This window comes from Centropristis striata, chromosome 2 (genome assembly GCF_030273125.1).
Source record: "Centropristis striata isolate RG_2023a ecotype Rhode Island chromosome 2, C.striata_1.0, whole genome shotgun sequence".
In the NCBI taxonomy this organism is placed as follows: Eukaryota; Metazoa; Chordata; class Actinopteri; order Perciformes; family Serranidae; genus Centropristis; species Centropristis striata.
Genome location: NC_081518.1, coordinates 14284244 through 14305852, shown reverse-complemented (window position 1 = coordinate 14305852; position 21609 = coordinate 14284244). Strand labels below are relative to the sequence as shown.

The 21609-nt window shown below is 40.9% G+C and overlaps 1 protein-coding gene across 6 annotated transcripts in view; it reads right to left on the bottom strand.

Annotated features, from left to right (window-relative positions):
• The window catches only part of dmxl2 (Dmx-like 2), a 41527-nt gene extending 24207 nt beyond the window's left edge, over positions 1-17320 (bottom strand). For 2 of the 6 annotated variants that reach the window (XM_059347932.1, XM_059347957.1), the window contains exons 1-21: positions 16919-17313; positions 9897-10022; positions 9556-9627; positions 9358-9436; positions 9006-9150; positions 7656-7722; positions 7376-7548; positions 6468-6648; positions 6196-6376; positions 5718-5936; positions 5356-5627; positions 4105-4374; positions 3615-3844; positions 3253-3458; positions 2636-2757; positions 2076-2165; positions 1873-1981; positions 1648-1767; positions 1272-1499; positions 792-1078; positions 46-218 (exon numbers count right to left, since the gene is read on the bottom strand). In XM_059347932.1, the coding sequence (XP_059203915.1) occupies positions 46-218; positions 792-1078; positions 1272-1499; positions 1648-1767; positions 1873-1981; positions 2076-2165; positions 2636-2757; positions 3253-3458; positions 3615-3844; positions 4105-4374; positions 5356-5627; positions 5718-5936; positions 6196-6376; positions 6468-6648; positions 7376-7548; positions 7656-7722; positions 9006-9150; positions 9358-9436; positions 9556-9627; positions 9897-10022; positions 16919-17005 (3437 nt within the window). In that variant the 5' untranslated portion in view covers positions 17006-17313. Of the gene's footprint in view, positions 1-45; positions 219-791; positions 1079-1271; positions 1500-1647; positions 1768-1872; positions 1982-2075; positions 2166-2635; positions 2758-3252; positions 3459-3614; positions 3845-4104; positions 4375-5355; positions 5628-5717; positions 5937-6195; positions 6377-6467; positions 6649-7375; positions 7549-7655; positions 7723-9005; positions 9151-9357; positions 9437-9555; positions 9628-9896; positions 10023-16918 lie in introns of all 6 variants that reach the window. The other 4 variants (XM_059347965.1, XM_059347971.1, XM_059347948.1 and 1 more) reach the window with 4 other exon arrangements.
• Between the last annotated feature and the right edge of the window lie 4289 nt (positions 17321-21609).

Here is a 21609-nt window from a genome sequence, read left to right as displayed (position 1 = left end):
TAACAACAGAATATGATAGGAACACACAAGCAGTGCTCTCCTGACCTGCTGTAGACAAACAGGTTGGAGTCCACACTGACTCTTGGATCCAGGGTTGATGAAGGTCTGGTAAAGTCGTCCAGGTGGAGCGTTTGCTCTAAAACCCATTCTGAGCCACCAGTAGACTCACACTCATAGATGGAGACATGCATGGAGAAGTCCTCACCAGAACCCTGCAGCTGAGGATGAAAGGAGAGCTTTCTTTAGAAGAAAAAATGATGTGGGCTTTTAAAATACCTCATCTGTGGCCACACAGACCTCTATCCTGTTTCACATGTTGAAGTTAACTGAAAGGTTGCTGTTTATAGACCTCAACTTAGTTTCAGTTCAATCACATTCAGTTTCACAAACTTCAAATACAGCAGCAGCAGTGACAGAATATTGAATTAAATCGTTAGATAGTCAGGTTTCATCACTATCTTTTCACTAATAACTAATGATGGTTAGCAAACACGTTAAATGCATTGCAGTGTATAATGTGCATAATGTACATTTATATTATTTAGTTCCTTCCGCACTATTTGGCACTTTACATAAATATGTATTCATATGCTAATATATGGAATTGTTATCTATTTTTGGAGGATCCAGGCTATACCATCAAATTATGTTTACTCACTGCATTTACATTTTTATTGGAATTTTTCGACCTCAAGGTGATTTCAATAGTTAAATAAATTCCCTAGATCTCTGTAGATTTTTGGTACAATACACTGAATACGGCATTATAAAGCAAAATTCTCATTTCCTACCTGTCCTTGTCGTGGCTTTTTAAAGGCCATGGCCAGCCTGCCGATGTAAGAGCAGGACACAGCAACAGGCCGCCCAGACACACACACAGCACTGTTGTTGTCGTCCTCCTCGTTCATCAAGGCCCAGGGCTCCCAGCGGTACGAGCGGTTGTCCCGGTCATCCTCGCTGTACCCTTCATCACCCTCCACAGCACAGCGCCAGAATCGCACGCGAGAGTCAGAGCATGTAGTGACAATAAGGTACGGAGCCAGGCACACAGGATAGATAGAAGAGGAACTCAGATGACCTAGCAGAAAAAGGAGGCAGCAAGACAACAGAGACACATTTTTGCATGTTTTTCCAAAATAATTTTAGACCATTTTGGAACTATATCACCAAATCAACAATGTTGGGAAAAAACAGGGGGGTTACACATTGCTTCTGATTTGGCAACAACAACATTGCGTGAGTTATATGTGTAACTGTGCGGCCATGCCAACCTGCAGAGGGAGTGGCCCTGGTGACCTCCACCCCGTGGGGCAGGTCGAGCCGCTTGCTGTACACCAGCTTGGAGCTGAGGATGAGTTTGCTGGCTGACTGTAAGTTGGCTGTAGAGGCTGAGCGAGGCAGGGGTCTGACAGGTGAGGTCTCCGGAGACGAGTCAGGATTCACAGCTTGATTGGGAACCATTAGCTGGCTCTGGAAGCTAAAATCTGGGCTCGGCTCATCTGGAGACAAAGATGCAAGAGTATCCTTATTTAAGGAAGTTTGGTGTAGATAAAAGGCAGGCTTTACATTTAAGATTCATGCTTAAAAATATATATGAAACGTCTAATAATGCCAATGACTGCTCAGCTGTGTGTACCCTACACTTACCAACACAAGCCTGCACAGACTTGAGGTGCAGGTGCCACATCTGCAGGACAGAGTTCCTGTTGAGATCCTTTTCTATCACCACCAGGAAGAACTTCTCAGAGAATGGGGCAGGTTGGTAATCTGGATATCAAAAAATCCAAATTATATTCTACTAATGACAATCAGGGTTGAAAAAGTAGGAGGAAACAGAACTACACAAAGTTTAAAAGTGACAGTGTGCTATACCTTCGCCAGATGGAAAGGCTGGTGTGTATGCTTCAGGTTCTTTCTGAGGCTTGTAACCGAGAATGAAGTCCTCTTGGAAGACATGCAGCAGCTGGGTGTTGGCGCCACACTGGATACACATGGAAAAGAATCAAACAGGTTACTCTGTAGGTCTCACAATTTCCGGCAAACCGATAGTCTGAAAAAACAGAGCAGCTGCTAACCTGGTTTGTAATGACATCCAACTCTATGATACATCCAGGTCTGGCAGTGGACTGCTGGCTGACAATGTTGAAGACTTCGCCCACCAGTTTCTAAACAGGGACACATGGAAAATGGTCAACTATGCATTTAGTGTGCTGCATTGAAACTGCTAATGTGCTGAAAAAAATATTGCAGATTACAATTTGAAGTGCTGAGGATAATGTAGGCTGGTGGTTGTTATGAAACAAGCAATAGAATAATTAGCTTTATGAAGAATATCAATCTGTGTGCCTGATGTAGTAAAGAAAGTATCAAAAGGAAATGAAAATCTCTGGCCTATAGCAAGAAAAAAATATCTGTAAATGATATGGTCATATATATTTCATGGATGATGTAAACCCAAAAGTAAGCAAAAAGCCTTTTCTTTGTGACAAAGAGAGCCGAGATGTGCAACACGAAGATCCAGATACATGAAATTCACAGAGATGAGGACAGAGACTGTAAACAGACATGGTTACATCCCAATGAGCAATAACATCATTGCTTTTGTGTGCAGTGAAAAGTGAGTGTGTCCACTCACAGACGTTTCAGGGTCTGACAGCTCATCCAGCAGTTTTCTGGCATCCACGACAGCTTGATAGAGACGCAGGTTTTTACCATCTGAGGCCACGAAGCAGGCGCTGGCGCTGTTACAGTAAGTTCCTAGAAGAAACAACACAAAAAATCTATGAAGTACTAGTGGGTGAACATTGAAAAAAAACAATATTTGGTAGTTGAAAGCTGAAGGACACTGCAGAAGGTTATTTTAAAAAAGTATTTAGAGAAACTAAGTTGAGAAACTAGATCCAGATTGGCTCTTTATTGGAAAGGGTATACTTTTGCTTTCAAGGGTCATGAAAATATGTTCATATCTTGTTGGGCAATAATAAGGCATGGAATAAATGATTAACGTTTTAGTACAAACCTGCAAAACTGGCTTAGCTTGACTACTACAAAGCACTGCTGTTTGCAATTGTATGCAATTTAGTGACATGAATGCCAACACATACTGTATACACAGTTTTGTCGTAACAAATAGTGAACTAAATATGAAAAGCAGAAGCTCTGATGATTCAGCAGTATTAAACTTCCACATTAAAGTTCTTTGTAAAAATGTACTCGAACAATAATAAAAGATGGTTACAATGATGTGTTTACCAAGAACAGAGCTGGGTACGAGTGTAGGTAGCCAAGCAACATTGCTGAAGGCAGAGGTGTGCAGAGAGTTGATACGGGCCAGTTCAGAGACCCCTCCAGTGCAGGACAGGGGACCAATATGGTCCACCCTCCACAAGATGAGCTCACTGTAGATGGCGTTGGGGTCATGAAAGGTCCTTGTAGCTGCATTACGAAGCTGCTTCCTGCTAATGGAAAAGTAATGTTAAAACTCAATCATTTATGAAAGCCTTTTAATGCAATAAGAAGCATATATGGCTTGTCAACCTTGTGCTCTTAGCTTATTCTGTCTTTGCTAATTTCTTCCTCCTTTCTTTATCCCCGCCCTCCCTGTTGTGCTATACCTGGGAAGTCCCTTTGGTATGGGAAAGGTAGGAGGCTGCTCTCCTTCCAGACTGCCAGGGGCCGAGGGAGGGGTGAGGAGAGCATTATGGTGAGATGAAGTCAGCAGCAGTGGCAGCACTGTGTGGCAGGCTTGGTCGTTGAGATGGAAGCGGTGGCCGCAGTACCGGAACTTGTGTGATACGGTCAGTACGTTGGAGAAGGCAGAGCGCTCAGCAAATGTCACTGCCCACTGCACACAGAGGGAACCAAAAACATTAGAGAGGGCTTGGAAGGATGAATACACACAGCCATACAAGTACATTAATTATTACGACAATACAGGAATTTTCGAATGACATGAAATGATGGTGTTGGTGTGATATTTTAGAAAGGGTTAAAACAATACATAAAGTTTTTGGGAACGCATTGGTCATTTATAATAAAAACATGCCCTAGGAGAAAAAGGCAGTGCATCTTAAGCTCTCGGTTTTGTTCCTAAGAATATTTTACCTGATTGAGAGATCCATCAACATGTTTGGAAACCATCATGACAGCAGGACTGATGCCAGGGCGAGGGTCGGGAGAGTTGGCCAGCGCAGGTGAACCCAGACCGGCCGAGACTGAAGCAGAGCGGGAGACACGTTGGACCATCCTGCCCTGCTCCCCTGCACTGGCACTCTCACCCTCAGTCAAAGTACAGGCGTACATCAGGATGTTTTTACTCAGTGAGTTGGCGTCACCTGTTGGAAATGCCACTGGAATACGGGAGGAGAACGACACCTGATGGGAGATGGAGAAAAAAAACCCATGAGGATCAAAGGAGGCACATATTCTCTACAGTCCTTCTGCCCTATAGAGATCTAATTAGTGGTTTATACCAATGTGATGTCAGCTGTCAGCACTCTAGTTCATTTGTAGCAAAAACATTAACAACACAATATTTGGCTTGCCAGTTTATAGCTATGCATCTGCATATAGTACTGTATTATTGCAGCCCATGCAAAGTACTCACAATAAGTAAAGGGCCTGTATAATTCTATGTCAATGCATTTGTAGCAGATACAATAAAACAGATTAAATTCCAATCCTTTCTTTACTGTCCTCTACTGTGCTTTGTCCTCATCAGCCTGCTTGTGCTGGAGCACTGCTGTCCTCTAAGACAGCCAGGCTCTTCAGTGCGAGCATCTCGCTGCATATTCAAGTGTAAATTGGAGTGTGTAAATGTGAAAAATTATTTTCAGACACCGAAGTTGGCAAAAAACAGAGAGTCACTTAACTCCAACGCTAACAAATCTGTTATCTCTCCTTCTTTCTCTCTTTGCCTTCTTGAGAGCACTCAGGCAGTAGCTTCTCATTTTAAGATAATTGGATTATTGTACATACAGAAAGTGAAAACGGCAAAAAGTCGTCTGACAAAAAAATTGCACCTTATATTTCCAAATATATAATAAATATTTCTCAGGAAAAACAGCAAAGTTTGCTAAAAACAATTTTATGAATCATGACAAAGTTTATAGCCCACATGCACAGAGGTGTACGGTGTCGGAGGGAAAAAAAAGAAATATTTGGAGTCTTACATAAGACTGGGGGAGTGCTGAGTCACCTTACATTTGAGACAGAGTTTACAGCTACACTGCTGCGACTATGTGTGTATGAGAGAGTGAATGGGCAAGTGATTCACTATGGAATTTAAAGTGGAAGAGTTTCTGGTTTAGAAAAAAATTCAAACACTTAGGTTTTTTTGTCTGATATTCTGCTCACCTGAACCTGTCTGAAGATGCCCTGGTTGAATTCATCCAAGTATTTTACATGCCAAACAAGGAAAGATCCATCAGCAGGATGGATGGTAAACAACATATCTGGGCTCTTGTTCCACTCTGTAATAAGAGTCTCCATCTTCCTCTCCAGCAGCATGGAGGGCAAAGGCATGCTGGAGCTGGATCCCGGAGAGGAGGCCTTGGTGCTTCCCTGCTCCCCTGTCTCACCCTCTTCCCCCTGCTCTGAAGACGCTTTATCAGACATCTCGTCGAGATCTAGCCAGGAAACAAAAATGCTTTTACAACATGATTGTTGCTTTTAAGCTGATGTGTCAAATAATGTGATGGCCTGGTTGTGGGTCATACCAAAGTCAAATTTCATAGGGGATCCCTCAGGGTCCAGGGGGTCCTCAGTCGTCTGCTCCAGCTGCTGTTCAGAGAGTTTACGTAGCTGCAGCATAAAGAGGTCCATGGAGGAAGTGAAACTGAGGTCCTTATTGTTGAGCCAGTGAACGACGAAGCCTCCACCACCAGTGCCATCGTCTGGGTTGAACACTGCAGACTCAGCCAGCACTGGTGGGATATCTGACAGCAGGAGGAGGAAGAAATATGGATGAAAGTAGCAAAAAGCAAAAAGGCTAAAATTAAACATTACTCCAGCAGGTTAACAGCAGCACTGAATGCATTATTTTTTAGTCACAGAAGCCTTTTTTGCTGTATCACTCTCTGCTTCACAGCGTGCATCATATACAAAACAAATTCGGTTTTAAATAGACATATATTTTTTTGCAATGAAGCCATATAAAGAAATGCTTCTGAGCCAAGTCCAACAAAGACATCGTACCTGTGTTAGGGTTAATACTGGCTGAGATATGAAAGTGACACAGGGCATTGGCATGGTGAGCGATGTGGCGGTGAGTGTGTGCGTCCTGCGTGCCAAGCTGAGAGGGCAGCAGCTCACTGTGCGCCACCAGAGCAGAGGACCGTCGTCGGCCCCGGCGCAGATGCTTCAGGTGGTGGATTGACTAATCAAGCAAAGCACAGGAAGAGTACAGATTTATGTTAATGAGAAAAGGAATTATTTCTGGTCAGTTTTGACTGAGTAAGTAAATGTACCTCCAAAGCATGCTGAATCTTGTCCTTATTGCCTGCCAGGCCTGGCAGGCTGGAGCTGAAGGACTGTGTGTTCTCAGAGATCTGTCCTCCAAGCAGGCTGTCTTCCGGTAGCAGCGTCTCAGACCACAACCTACACACACCATCCTCGCAGGATGTCAGCAACACATTGCACACTGAGCCCCTAGAAAACAAGAGGAGAATGCAACTCTTACACAATCAGTAATTAAGAGCATGTGACAGCATGAAGCCGAGTTCAAAGATAGGTGTGGGCCAAGCAAGGGTGGTGGAAGTCCCGAAGGTTACCATTAGCCCCCACACTTTACGCCCCTGTTCTAATACAACCATACACAACTATTTGATCGCTTCTGGTGTGATCACATCACAAGATGTTCTATTAGGCTTGGGTGGTATCAGTTTTTCATACCTTTTTGAGATTTCACCAGGGTGTGTGTGTATGAATTATATGGCAGCATTTGTGTTTGTGCGAGTCCCAGTTCACACAATTTGGACATACAGTTCAGACATTGGTCACACAGCCAGTATGTTGGTGCATTGACACATGAAGCCATCTCACCGCCTGTTTAGCTGCGAAGTAGTCAGCTGTGTGTTGGCAATCTCTGTCTTCGTAAGACAGCGGATTAAACCCACCAGTCCTCTCAATATAGTAGCATGTAGCTCTCTACTATGAGTGCTATCAGTCGGCCTCGAGAGTCACACATTTAGAAAGAAAGAGCTTAAAGCGCAACTCAAAAATGCCAACACTGGGTCTGCTGTTGCAGATTACATAGTGTCTTTTACCAGCAACAATGTTTTCATTACTTTTTACATTCACTAATAACATTTTAAATAACATATATTTTTTAACTGAAATTGTATAACATCCTGATATTGTGTGTGTGCTTTCTTACTTGGGCATGTACTTGCTGGTCTTCCTCCAGGATACACCAGTGACTGAGCGAGGATGGGCCAAGTAAACAAAGGAGAAGTGAACAGGAAGAGGCTTTTTATCGGAGGGGTCGTGGACCACCACTGCAGAACGCCAGCCCGTGGTGGGATACCACACCTTAAGTAAACAGTCATCCTGCGTATGCAAACACATTCGGGAACATACATTATATAAAACATCACCACCTACCATACAAATACAAAAACTGTCCAACAATTTGTCTTTTTGCAATGTGTTTATACCTTCCCAACTGTTGCAAAGTACTCCCCATCAGGTGACCACTTGGCAACATGAATAGATGCAGCCGTCCTGAGAGAAACGCAAGCATAAAGAATGGTATCAGCTACATTCACTTCTCTATGTGGAAACTCTTCAAGGAACAAATGCACATGTGAATCTCTTCTCAGCTGCCAGTGAGTATGTGTGGTTACTTTCTGCATGAGCTGATGCTGGAAATTTCAGAGCTTGTACTTCCTTGTTCCAGTGACTTTCCTGAACATGCACATGTGTCATCAGATGACAATGACTAACATGGTGTTATATTTCTGTGTCTGTTTACACAGTTAAAAGCACGGGCCACAGACTTAAAAGAGTGGCTTACAATGGTGCATATAAACCTTTCATGTGAGGCTGTGTGCAAATGGCTTTGGATAATCAGTAACACTCTATAAGTTTTATTAGTAAAAAATATGCAATTCCACAACCTTCAAGAGGAAAAAATGAAAGTTAATGTTTTGTCTGCAGGCGACAAGGATGAACTCTTTACTGCATGTCAGAAATAAAACTAAAACCATCAGCTGACAGAAAAAGATGGAAATATTTTGCTCCTGTTTTACTTTTTTTCATTTTTACTAGCAAAAGTGGAAACAGTAACATGTGTGTAATATTCTACTGATCCCTCAATTATCAGTTAAATATTTTTTTACTTGGACTTATCTGTGAAAAAAAACTTGGCTATAAAGTTTTTACTGCCTTCAACGGAACAATAGTTGAGAGAGGAGAGAAGAAGAAAATGAAGACACAGGTCTTTTCGACACTCAGTCTAATCGAATTACTGGTTGGTTAGCTATCAGGTTATTTACATAGTTGCTTTATCAGGACAACACTGCGAGGCTATCTTCTCCAAAAGCTCTATATAACTGAACTTGGCTTTATAATAAATTATCTAGAGGTTATTCTCATCCAAGTAACATCACCTGGTCCACTTGATGTTCTGACATTTTATTTTAACACATTGTAATACTGTCAAAAACGTATGCAGACTTCACAGCATCTTTCTAACACCACGCCTCAAACCTTTTATGTCCATGCACACTGAAAACTGCATTACGTCACTATCACCTGTTGTAAGAGATAAAAGCTGTGTATTCTAGCACTCAATACCAGAAAAGAAACATATCCTTAACATAGCCCACAAAACTACTATAAACATAACAAAACATATGTAATATGTCATGCAGACATAAACCTTTTTATCAAATATAAAGATGTGCTTAAATGTCTATTACACGGCTGTTGATCTATTGTACATAACCCTTTTCTTGTCAATCATGTCAGATGCTTTTACAGTTTGTACAAAGCAAAAAACATACTTGCACTGCCAGACACAGTTCCAGTCATTGAGGACAGGGTGCGGCTTGTCATCATTCAACTGTCCATCCTCCTCCTCTATCAGGGCATCTGTCAGTGGAGGAGCCCACAGCTGGAGCCGCTCAGTTGCTGCTAGGATACGGTTCCCTGTGGACACAAAAGCACGATGTTACACACCTCTCGTCCCACGTTGACTACTACAGTACACAGAGCTACATGCACACTGTGACTATTACATAATACACATGTCGTTACAGACAAACCACAGAGGGCTGAATTAAGAGCTGTGTGTAGTGGGGATTAATTTAGTCGGACAGTCAGTGAATCAGTTAAACACAGAAAGCTTGGGCGTACCTTGCGGGTCCCAGGCCAGGTTGTAGGTGATGGCATCGAGGAAGAACTGTCCTGTCTTTTGCCACTGATAGTTAAGCTGCTGTTAGCGATAGGAGAATGGCACACCATGCAATGTTATTGGCACACAGGTGTGATTAATCTCACTATATACTGATTTAAACCACTATTTATGTCTAAAATACAGACACTCCTGCTCACCTTGTGGCGTTTGTTTGGGTTGGTAGAAAGAGGTTCAAAGATGCAGACTGTGTTTCCGTAGGATGCAGCAATCTAAAAATAAAGAGCTGTGTTCATCATCACAACATTACTCACCCCATCAGTGCTTTTGCACAGCCATTCCCACAGGAGAGGGGTGGAGGGGGGGAGTGGTGCGGGAGAGCAGGATAGCGAGGAGAGGAGAGCATGGGCAGTACAAGACAGGAGCAAACACAGGGCTAAATGGACTTCTTTGTGCTCAGCGAATTGATAATGTCTTCTGGCAACACGGAAAAATGAAAACTGCGTGTGGGAGTGTGTCTGACTGTGCAGTCAACACTTACCCTGCCAAGCTGGTGGGAGCACTCCACACAGCCCACCTGTATGTTTCCATTCTGAGCTCCTGGGATAATCTGCACACAATCAAAGTCACTGGCCAAGATCACAACATCACAACCTGAGCCATAGGCCTGGAAATGAAAAGGACACAAGGAGAGGAACCAAATCAGATTGTGACACAAATGAAAGCATAACACAAATGTCACTCACTCTGTATTATTCACTATACACAGGCAATGCAATGCTAGATAGTATGAACAACACAACATTGGATTCGGTCAACATACAAACTGCTCTTTCACCTAGGCCAGGTCTTTGTGTTGTGATGCATGAATTTAGATGAATGTTAAGGGTGCAACGTTTCTTAAACTGAGATGGAAACACGGCGACTGTTTTACCTTGGTCAGGGACAATGTGACATGTTATAATTCAATTTGGCTTTAATTTCCTGGACATTTCGTGTTCAATTTAATTGCCAGCAATTACTTGATGACTGTTCCTCTTTGATAATGGCATTTATGTGAAGTTAAAATACAGAAGAATTTGGGGGTAAATAAAAACAAGCAAGAAATTGAGGTCTAAACCAAACCATAAGTCAAGAGAACTGTTACACCCCTATGAATATAAATACATATCCTTATTTAGTAAGGAATGGAAAAAAAACTTAAATCCCAGTGGAAAAGTATAACCTGTAACTTGTAAAACCTTATAATCATCATGATTTAACAAAAACTGCAGAACAACAGGCCTGATGTGAATATTACGTGAAAAAAATGAATATGAATCTTACTGATCTCCAGTCAGTTACAGTGTTTTTAACAAATCATACAAACTGAAAGTGCACACTGACAATGGCTCTATCACTGTGAGAATATAACTCAAAGCCTTGTTGTAAATATGTTGTTGACTGTTCCTGCTTCAGCTTCCAGACCAACTGCAACATTTATTTATAGACAAACTTAAACCTACACTGATTTTTTTCTGCATTTTTCAAGTTGTTTATAGTTTAATGCTTCATCCAGTGTGAAAATACAATACGTCAGATATCACTAAAAGCAGACCATTACAGCACTTAATAGCATGATATGAATATTGAATTAGGAGGTGAGATATTACAACGATACAATAGAACAGCATGGCAGTTACCTTTAAAACCACACCACATAACAGTAATATCAACATGGGATGCTGTTATACAGATCCACTGCATGAAAAATATCACCTGCTCATGTGCAATAAGAAGACAAACAGAGCACATGCTTAATGGGCAAACCTGTGTTAAGATTTGGATTATGGGTGGCAAAGGTAAACCGATACAATGGTGTTTGCTGGCGGTTGGCAACCATGTGTGGAATGGCAGCAATGGCAGCAGCACCTGGGAGACAGGCAAGCTGCCCTCGAAGCAACAGTACAGTCAGGATGACGGCTTGTGTCTTTCATTATTCAGGAGAACAGGAGGAGAGGCTGGGAACCACTGGGTCACACAGCGGGACAACGTTACAGCCAGTGGTATAATATGAAGTGGCAGCCGAGGATGAAGTTATAGTGAAGGTTGTCAGATGGGATTATACTTTAAATAATACAACATAATATGTGAAACAGGTAGAAAGAGAAGTAAGGGATCAGTGTTCTGCGCTTTACTATTACTGCAGCATTTGCTCCCGCAATTTACAGCTGGAATTAAAAGCGGTCACCGTCACGGACTGTCTAGGACTGCACTGTACCTCTGTATCTCTCTCACACATGCACATACACACACCTAAGACAACGTGAGTCCATTATACTCTCTTTGTCAGTTAGGTAATTTGGATCTGGTAGGACATTGAACCAGTGTATCTGCTTTAAACAGGATGAACCATCATCACTGCTTTGTTCTTTTCGTTTGGGATTGTGTGTTTCTTTCAACATCCACAAATACACCTGAATACACACACGCACGCGCGCACACACACACGCACACGATTCATTAGTAGTTGCAGCATAATACATCATGGCATTGAGGTAAACATTAACACAAAATAAACAGATGGAAAATTTAACAGCATAAACAGTTAGGTCAAAAATGTCATTAGTGTCTCCATCAACTAAGACATTTCGAGTTAGTTTATAGATCAATTGTTTCTATGTTTGTTTTTAGGGAATAAGATACTCAACAGGCATTACTAGAAAATTACATCTTCCATCTTAATAATGGTACACGTTGGTCTTTATTAAACACCAGATTTTAGGAGATCTGTGTGCATGCTTGCATTTATCTACTGAGGGGCAATAATATCAGAGAGACAGTCTGACAGATCTTTAAAGTAAGTCAACTAAGATATTAAAAGAGTGTATTTCAGACAAAGGCAGTCATTAAAACAAATAAAATGAACACATCAAAGTGTATGCCCGTTGTAATCAATGTGATTCTTAGCTAGTTGTATGTTTTTTGATTCAGCAACAGACATTGTTAAGAAGCCACCGATTCTGCCTATGAATGTACTTGGATCTACACCCAGGAATCTGTAGCTTATATATCTGCTGACTTAATGAGTTCAACCCTGAAGCAGCAAGGTTTCCTTCCTGTCAGTCATGTAAGCTGCTTAGATCAAGAATGTGGCTGCCTTTGGATAAATATTACCTTTTTTGTAACACATTAACACTGACGAAGCAGTGCAGGTGAGCAGGGAAACAATGCAATGTAATTGTATCATTTTGACGAAAGCAGGGCTGCACAATCTATTGAATCAGAATTGCAATATGAGCGAGTGCAATATCTAAATCGGATTATGGCATAGCACTTGTTAAAGGCAAAATATGTGTTTGCTTTACGTCACTAATAAGGACGTAAAGTAGCCAAAGGAAATCATCTGACTCGGTGAGGACGGGCTGCGAATGTGCAAAAATTATAAAAGCAATTGAAATCCAACATGTGTACATATGAAAAGTATAATACATTGTTAGATGCCAATTTGGTAGAAATAAATGTGTTTATACTTACTTAACTATTGTGTCTGGTCAAGTCATGTTACCTTTAGTTCTTTTGCAAGTTTGCAAGAGATGCAGTTTGTGAGAAAAGTATATAATAATCTCTGTTTTACTGTTTGATGTACCCAAATAATGTCTCACTGAATCACTGTTTGGGCTGGTTTCTTAAGCTCAACTTTTGGAAAACCCCTAAGAGGTGTAACCCCTATCATGCTTTAAAAATACCAGTCACACAACTCAATTTCAGCTACAGAAAGCGATTCACATCCAGCTAGTTAAAAGCATCTTAAATGCTATTTGAATATTGGCAACCACCGTGAGGGAAGGATTTAGCTGCTTTTCAAGGTAAATCAATTTTTGAAGAAAAGAGTGCAGTCATGTGCACTGATAATGAAAGTAGATAAGAGGAAGAGAGTGAGAGATCACTTCTGCCTTTCCATCTAATTCTACTTATTCCCTATGTCTTATGCAATCCTGCAAGCATGTTCCACAGCCACAGCTGCTACTGTGTGTACCATTTTTATGTCTGCGCTAGCAAGCTGGCTTTGAGCTGTGGTCAACAGCATAGGCTGCAGATATTTAAAAACACAATTGATCAATTTTGGCCTGTAGTAACCTGGTCTCCCTGTCAAACTGTATTTAGGCAAGATTTCAGGCAAAGCCCATAGCACAGGACTGTACTTTGATCCCACTGTCTATAGTCATATCATATGGGCCTTGTTACTCTCTGCAGCATGACTGCAGTGAGGCAGCGGGCATTAAAGCTAAACCACACCGAGTCCAGTTTCGATCTGTCTCCATTCTGCCTGTTGGTCATAACCTATCCCCCTTAATCAATGTATCCAGCTAGACTGGCTGAAACTTAATGGATCTCAAGACACAGGAAAGGTGCTAATGATCTGTTTGTTTGTCTATATATGGTTCACAGAATATCAAAAACTCAGAGCATTTTTCTATGAATTTTTTTGGACAATTAAACAATAGACTTCTGACTTTCTGAGTTTCTGACTTGATCTGATGCAATTCTACCATTTCAACATCTATAACACACATTACTTTATGACTTATAATTCTTAAACTGTAAGACACAGAAGCAATTTGTCTTTACCTTAACTACATGGTTTGATATAAGCTGCTCACATTTCTGCCACATGTTCTGGGTTGGGGTTTTTTAAACTTTGGTAAATAATTGATGATCTTGGAAATGGTTTGTCCTTCATGTTTTGATATCAAAGGCCCATGTGACAAAAACTGCCTTACAGCCATACTTGAATTGTGTAACTTCAACCAAATGCAACCAGGACATGTGCAATATATGTAATTTCAGTAAAATATTACATTTAAAAACACCATAGGGCATGAGCCTGAAACACAAATTATTACAAATTATTATGCAACTTCATGCAATATAAGGAAACTTAAAAATTCCCAGACAGCATATAAGTAATCTCAGAAAATCTTGTTGGCCTTCAGCCATCACTGCCTTACATTGCATGACAATATCTGCATTCTGATGTAGATCAAGATCCAGAATAAATATTTTCTGTTATCAAAATAACAGGAATATGGAGCCTTTGTGAGGATATGTGCTGTCTCTCTCTATCTCTCTCTCTCCCTCTGTGCTTTGTAGTTAACACAAGTCTTCTATTTTTAGTAGATCACACATCTGTAGCTCTGCATATCAAACCCACTAGGCTGTTTGTACAGCATGTGCATTTACAAAATCAGCCATGGGTTAAAAAACACTGTAACGTACAAAAAATAGTCTCTCTAACCATGATTATTATCATCTATACTTCAATGTTAACTTTCACAATGTAACCAAGAGACAGAAACCACACCGAACACACAAAAATGTTAAAAGTTGACCATGCAACATGGTAGTGACGATCCTGGAGCACAGAAACAAACAGCATGGAGATGCATGGAATGATTCCATATCCCGTGAAGCTCTAGCTTCATGCTTGCTCATTTGAACTGGTGCATTCATGGCTGCTCTAGTTTACGTGTGCATGTGCATGTGTGTGTGTGTCAGGGTCTGGCCTATGAGCCCTAGGGGTCAGTGTGAGTGTAACTGCATTGGACATGAGGTCTAGTGTTCTTCAAATACCCTCTCAGACACAGAAAGAAAACACCAGGCATAGAAACTAGGGCCCTGTGGCTACATGTAAGGCTGTAGCTTCACAACCATCTCTGTCCTATGTTGTTGAGCAGATATGACCCTAGGTGCAAAGCTTGCCTATTTACAATCTAACAGCCTTGATCTGGGGTCACTCTAAGGGGACAGGGGAACAACTCCTCTCTGTAGTTTAACATAAATGAACATGACATTGAATAACTGCACTATGATCTAAGGAACTGTGGGATTCAGAAAGGATTAAGGAAAGTGTGTCTGTATTTCTGAAAAAATAAAACAACAACAACAACAACAACAACATAACACCACTTCACTAATAGGCAGAAGGAACAGACCAAGCCCAGATTTGGCAGCCATTAGACAGGCTCACAGTGTTTTGATCATGAGGGGATGGTGGCCTGCAACATAGCTGCTCAAGAATTTATGGCGAGGCTGCATTGGCAGAATTTACCTAATGCAGTCACATTGTTTTTGGTATGAACTAGGATCATAAAGAATATATTAATCTGGTCCTGGTGACTGAAATAACAGCTACAAAGATGTACTCATGACATAGCTGTTTCTATCTCGAACCAATCTTAAATGGAGAGGCTATCCAGTTAGTGTCCTATAATGCAATGAAAAGGTAGAAGCACATTTTCTCTCCTTTCAAAATGTGTGGACAACAAAGCCTTAGCTTCAGTTTAAAGCTATTCTAGAGAATGAAGCTCTCTGTCCACCTATCAATAAAGTCATCATGATTCATCTCCTGCTCTCAATACAAGAGCTGACTCAGGATGCTACAGTTTTGATTTCCACTCCACTCTACTCTCTCCTTTAACTTCAGCTGATCCATTCTGACAAAAAAGAGACACAACATTTGTTGGGGTTGTGAACTGATTTCCTATCTGCCATCACAAAAGAGGCTGTAATATTATCAGTTCTTCCCATGTCTCACTGCACTAAATGGAATATTGACTGGGCTTTTCAGTCCTGTCAACTTGAGGTACAAAGAGAAATGTTGGGAAGTTGCCAGATCTCAGAAAGAAAAAGATTCTGTACAGCCCAAAGATGTCAATATATAACAGGCACATGCTTTTGTTCAAGGTATATTGTTTGATCGTAATACGTACTCGTGATGGCTGGTGCTGACTTCCAATCCTGCACATCAGTCATAAATAAGTAAGTGTATTCTGTTGCACAAAAGTCAAAATGATGACAGATGGCACTACGTTTTATAATATGTTACTGCCAATACCAAAACACTGCCATTCAGCCCTCTAGCTCATGTATCCATATATGGCTCTCTACGTCATGGCTGGCGCAGCTATTGCTAGGATGACAGCGAGCTAATGATCCGTGAGAGGGATTTAACGCCAAATGGTAGCAAGCTTAGCTAGTTCTGTAACCAGACCGAACATTATACTGTTAGCGGTGCGCGATTTTGTCAAACCACAGTCACCTGAAGTGTGCACTGCGAAATTTCGTCAGAGCGTGTCCCATTGCAAATATTTGCCAATAATGTTATGGCTGCGCAAAGGGATTCCCTTGCAGTAATTCTAATGTAACGAGATGCAGCTAAAGGTCATTTGAGTGGCTAGCGTAAACTGTCTTGGAGCGATAAATAATATAACGCTGTCCCTAAAAGCATAGATGCAGCAGACGTTACAGCTGAGCATCTACTTCAGGATGTTAGCTTGTGAATGTCTCACTGACTGTCAAGGTAAATGAAAGTGGGTGCTTGTGATAAGGATGCCCCGAGTAGTCTCGACTCACTGTTTGTGAATCTCTCGGTGCGGCACTTTGGCTAGCACACTACACGGTGCTTTAGCCCCTTTACAGCCAATATAATGCTAGCTAGGCAGCTAACTATCCAGCTAGCTAGGCAGCCGTTAGCTTCAATGGGTGTCATCCTGTGCAAATCATATCAAAATAAACCCTCACCGTGAAAGGAGTGTCATTCACGCTTCCCACCGAATAGCAGCAATCTCCAGGGTTTACAGCTCCCGTCAGCACCTGATGCAGATGCATTTTCCTTATATTTTAGCAGCAGATGGTTTTTTTAATTATTAATAACGAGTCCACCCTTTCGGTTTCTCCATCTAGCAACGACTAGGAATTCCATCAGTAATGTTAACGTTGTCCTCGGCCTGGCAGCGTCGTCTTCCTCCACAAACGGTAAGGTTACGGTTGGTTTTGTGGTTCGACCCGTGTAAATGTGATTTAACCGGGTCCCGTCATGTATTTAAACATGTAGAACCGGCCGCCCGTTGCCTCTCACTGTCAACACCATCCCTACGATTAATCGTGAGAGCCGAGGCAGCGGGATCTCTGCAGCGAACCTGACATGCGCGTTCCCGACGTTGCCCAGGCACGACTGAATGGCCATAGAAATAGATTGATATAGACTGGGAACATCAACTCCTCGTTTCCACTTCGTCATCCTGTTGAAATAATCGCCTATCTAATTTTTTCAAGTTTTGCAGGAAAAACAAAAAACTTCACCAAAAGTGTAACATATGGTAATTTCACTCAAAAAGGATGCAACAAAGGATGCATATTGGCATAAAAATAACACTGTGAGTAAATTATGTAACTTAAGAGAAATAAATTACTTTTATTTTTAGCAATTTTAATAACATGCCTTTGTGACTTAAGCAAGACATAACAACACTTTATTTTGTAGGTGTCTATATAAGAGTCACCCAGCCTGTCAGAAACATGACATGATAAGTATCATGAGCATTAATGTTACTTCAAAGTGTCATTAATATTCATGACACATCCCATGTCATGTTTATGACAGGCTCATGTCACTCTTATGTAGACACCTTCAAAATAAAGTGCTACCATTTCTTGCTTAAGTCACAAAGGCATGTTCATTAATTGCCTAAGTCACATTTTATTTTGACTTAGGCATAATAAATCCGCTTAAGTCACACACTTGACATAGGCCATTATCTTAAAGGGGTAAAATCACATGATCTGATCAACTGAGGATGTAGGCGATTTTACCATAGGTGGCCGGCGTCATGAGGGGATGGTTAAACAAAAAAAATTAACAAAGACGATTATTTTAACAGTGTGGTGACTTAGTGCTCCAGTGGGCGTTTTTTTTAAATTAAAAATATCTTTAATCACGTTATCGTATCTATTCTTCAAAACAACAACAACAAAAAGTAAGTTCGTGAATAGCCGTGCTTCCTTTTGGGACTCTGTATAGCTGCTCTAGTACTGGCTTTCTATGTTTACAGCGCGCCAGTTTGTAGAGGACCCCTCTGTTGGCGATTTGAGTTCATTGATCATAAATGTAGGGTCTGGGTAAAAAGTGGTTGGGTGGCAATTTTGGCAGTGACCGAAAATACGTTACCGAATAAGAGAAAATTGTAGACATATAAGCAGAAACAAACGTATGGAGCTGTAGTGTTTTATATGGAATTGGATATATTGGATTTTTTTTCTATTCAAATAGCATAAGAAACATAAAGCCTAACTAAATTGTTTTTTTAAAGCATCTAAACAGTGTATAGAAACAATTAATGCTTTTAACTGATTTCATTAAAGCAATGAACTACCTTGTGTCTTTGCATATCAGGCTGTATAGACGTGAAACTCCCACTATTTGTTGATTAATGGATGCAAATAATGATCAGATTATCAGATAATCAAATAATCGGTCAGGTAACTTTCCATGCAAAATGCTAAACATTTAATCATTCCAGCTTTTTTAACTTAATAATATGCTGCTTTTCCTTGTCTTACATTACAATAAATTAGATAGATTTGCGAATGTGTCACCATGAGCTCTGGGAAATTATGATGTGCATTTTTCCAATGTCATGGCAAACAACAACTGTCACAACTATTTAATAAGATATGAAATGCTGTGACAACTATTTACAGAGAGTGTGAGTGAGCTGGACATGGCTGAGGTTCAATGTAGCTGCAACTGTCTCTCATCTTCTTATCTACGCTCATTCAACTCACTGATGAGATTTAATTCATAATACTACCCTAATAAGAAATGTTTATCTCCTTTTTCCCTTTGTACCCCTTCTTACACATCCTTTGTTACTTTTCTCTCTCCTTCATTGTTTGTGATGAGAGGGTTGACAGGGATCCATAGTGATGACACACAACCAACCATCATGGCATTGGCCTAGTTGTTTAAGCCACACTGACATCATCAGGCAGGGCCTGCCTGCCAGCCAACATGACACACAGGACAGCATAACAGAAAATTGCGAGGCAGTAACCCAGAGAGAATGTGACACATACACATAAGGAGTGTCAACAACAATGGTGGGGCATACTCATCCTCAAGCATGTGTAACAGTGTGTCTGTCCGTTTAGTATTTGGTGACTACCTTTTTCTTTTCTTTCTTTCTTTTTTTTAATCTGTGAGTGTCAGACTTTACAGCAATCATAGACTGGACACAGTGACTGATGCTTAGCAACAGATCCAGCATATATATCTGTGATGATTGAAAGAGGGGGGCATGGATAGGATAGGCTCCAGAATGCTCAATATATTGCTTTGTTTTTATTTTATATTTAGGTAATTAAAATCTCAGGATAATTTAAAGATCAGTGTAATGTTTAGCAGCTATTTGTAAGCCATTATAAACTTGCAGCAAACTTCTTGGATGACTATGTAGCATTATGTAACCCAGATAGCCATCCAGTAAATTGAAAGTCAGTGAAATCTTGCTGGAAATCTGCCTCTTCCAGCGCCTTTGGCTTTGAATAATTTCAGAGCCAGATTGCTGTGAGGGCATGTGACTAAGTCTTTACCTTAAAGCACCTCACTCTGACTGAAAAATTAATCTAGCTAATTTATCTCAAATGTTTTTAAGGCCGTTTCTACTCCTCACCCCCTTTCATCAATCTGGCCCAAAACAGATGGACAGGTTCATGTAGATTCCAAGCCAGCTTATTTATGTGTGCCTGTGAGATGATGCATGAGATGATAGAGGGTATCCACTTTAGATTATTAAGAAACAGGGGATTCATCTTGTAAGTACCAGTGATGCTGTGCAGTTGGCCAATAGTGCTGAGATCATTGCGGAGAGAACAGAGCCAGCAAAGAAGGATATGCCTGTAGTATAGCTAATCTATAGGAAGAGGAGCATATTTAGAGCAGGAAATTAGGCTCATGCAAGTGTGTGTACAGTAAGTTTGTGTGTGAGGGAGAAAAACAGAGATGGTGGACACTGTGAGTACCACCTACTATATGTCTGGATATTGCAGTAGTTGGAAGAAGGTTGATGCAGTGTTTGTAGTCCCCACGGTGCCATTTGGAGACAGAGCCTTGATCTACAGAGAGCAGAATTAAATGCATTATAGATTTTCTCATTTCATGGATGGCTGCTTGCTGGAGGGAGCTCCAGTCTGGCCCGGAGGTGCAAGACATTCTGCTCCCCAGGACAAAAATGTAACAGAGCTTCTTCACAATCTTTAATAATTAAATCAGTGCATATTGTCTAAATATACAAGAAGGTATCAGTATTTAAGTGTCGTAGTTTTCTACCAAAGCAGCACACATACACTGAGACAAACAACAGCTTGAACACAATGGCATCTTGTGTCTTCACAGGACGTGAGGAAAAGTGAATCTGACATTTCAATCACACTTTCATTAAAACCAAATAATCCGTTTAAATCATGAGGAATCTTTTATTATCCAATTTTACGACCAATACAAACACAATTCACGCAGCTCTGCATGTCTTTGCTATCTGTGATTACCGGCGTGTGTATTTCGTCGTGTCATTATTTCAAAAGAAATGTGCCATAGCCAGCAGGGAGTGAAGAGGAACCCACATAATTATTTGCGTGGTTCTTTGAAAATAAGGTAGTTTTGAGGAGTATTATGTCAGAAATGATAACATAAACGCATTGTGGTGTTTGCAAATGATGCTAATCGGGCTGAGGAAAGCAACACAGGACATTCATTATGTTGATTGTTGCTTTGAAATGTTAGAGGAAGAGAAGATTCAGCTTTCAGTGCAGCTACTGAATTACACTTTGAGCTCTTAGCATCTACAAAAAGACAGGCAGACATGAGTTAGAATAACGAGATCAAAATATTTCTTTTCATGAAATCAGGTGATCTCATCAGGTTTCCTTTTAGCACAATCAAAAATCAAAGCTCAAGGACCACTAACATCACCGGTACACTATGACTGTATGTAAATATGATGCATGGCCAAAATTGATGCAGAACTAGACTTAATCTTCTACATGTTCTGCACTTTCATTCATTTCCTTATTATCTGCTTAGAAATGATGCATGCTGCATTGAAAGAACCAGATTCTTGTACACGACTGGGCACAGATCTCATCCATCCGCTCATGAGGAGTTATCAAGGAGGCTGAATGAGACAGAACAAGGGAGGGATTTGGATGCAGGCTTAAAACAGGCCACTCAAGTGTTCATCCATCTCCCCTATTCATGAACAGATGTGTAGTACATGCCTCCAGTCTCAGACCATGCTGCATGCAGCCTCTGTGCCTCCAGCTTTATCTTCCTCCCCTGAACATTTCACAAAGCTGATTGTGTTCATCTATGACAACTGATAAAAGTGAAATACAATATGTGAATAATATAAAAAGGCACAATCCATGAATGTACA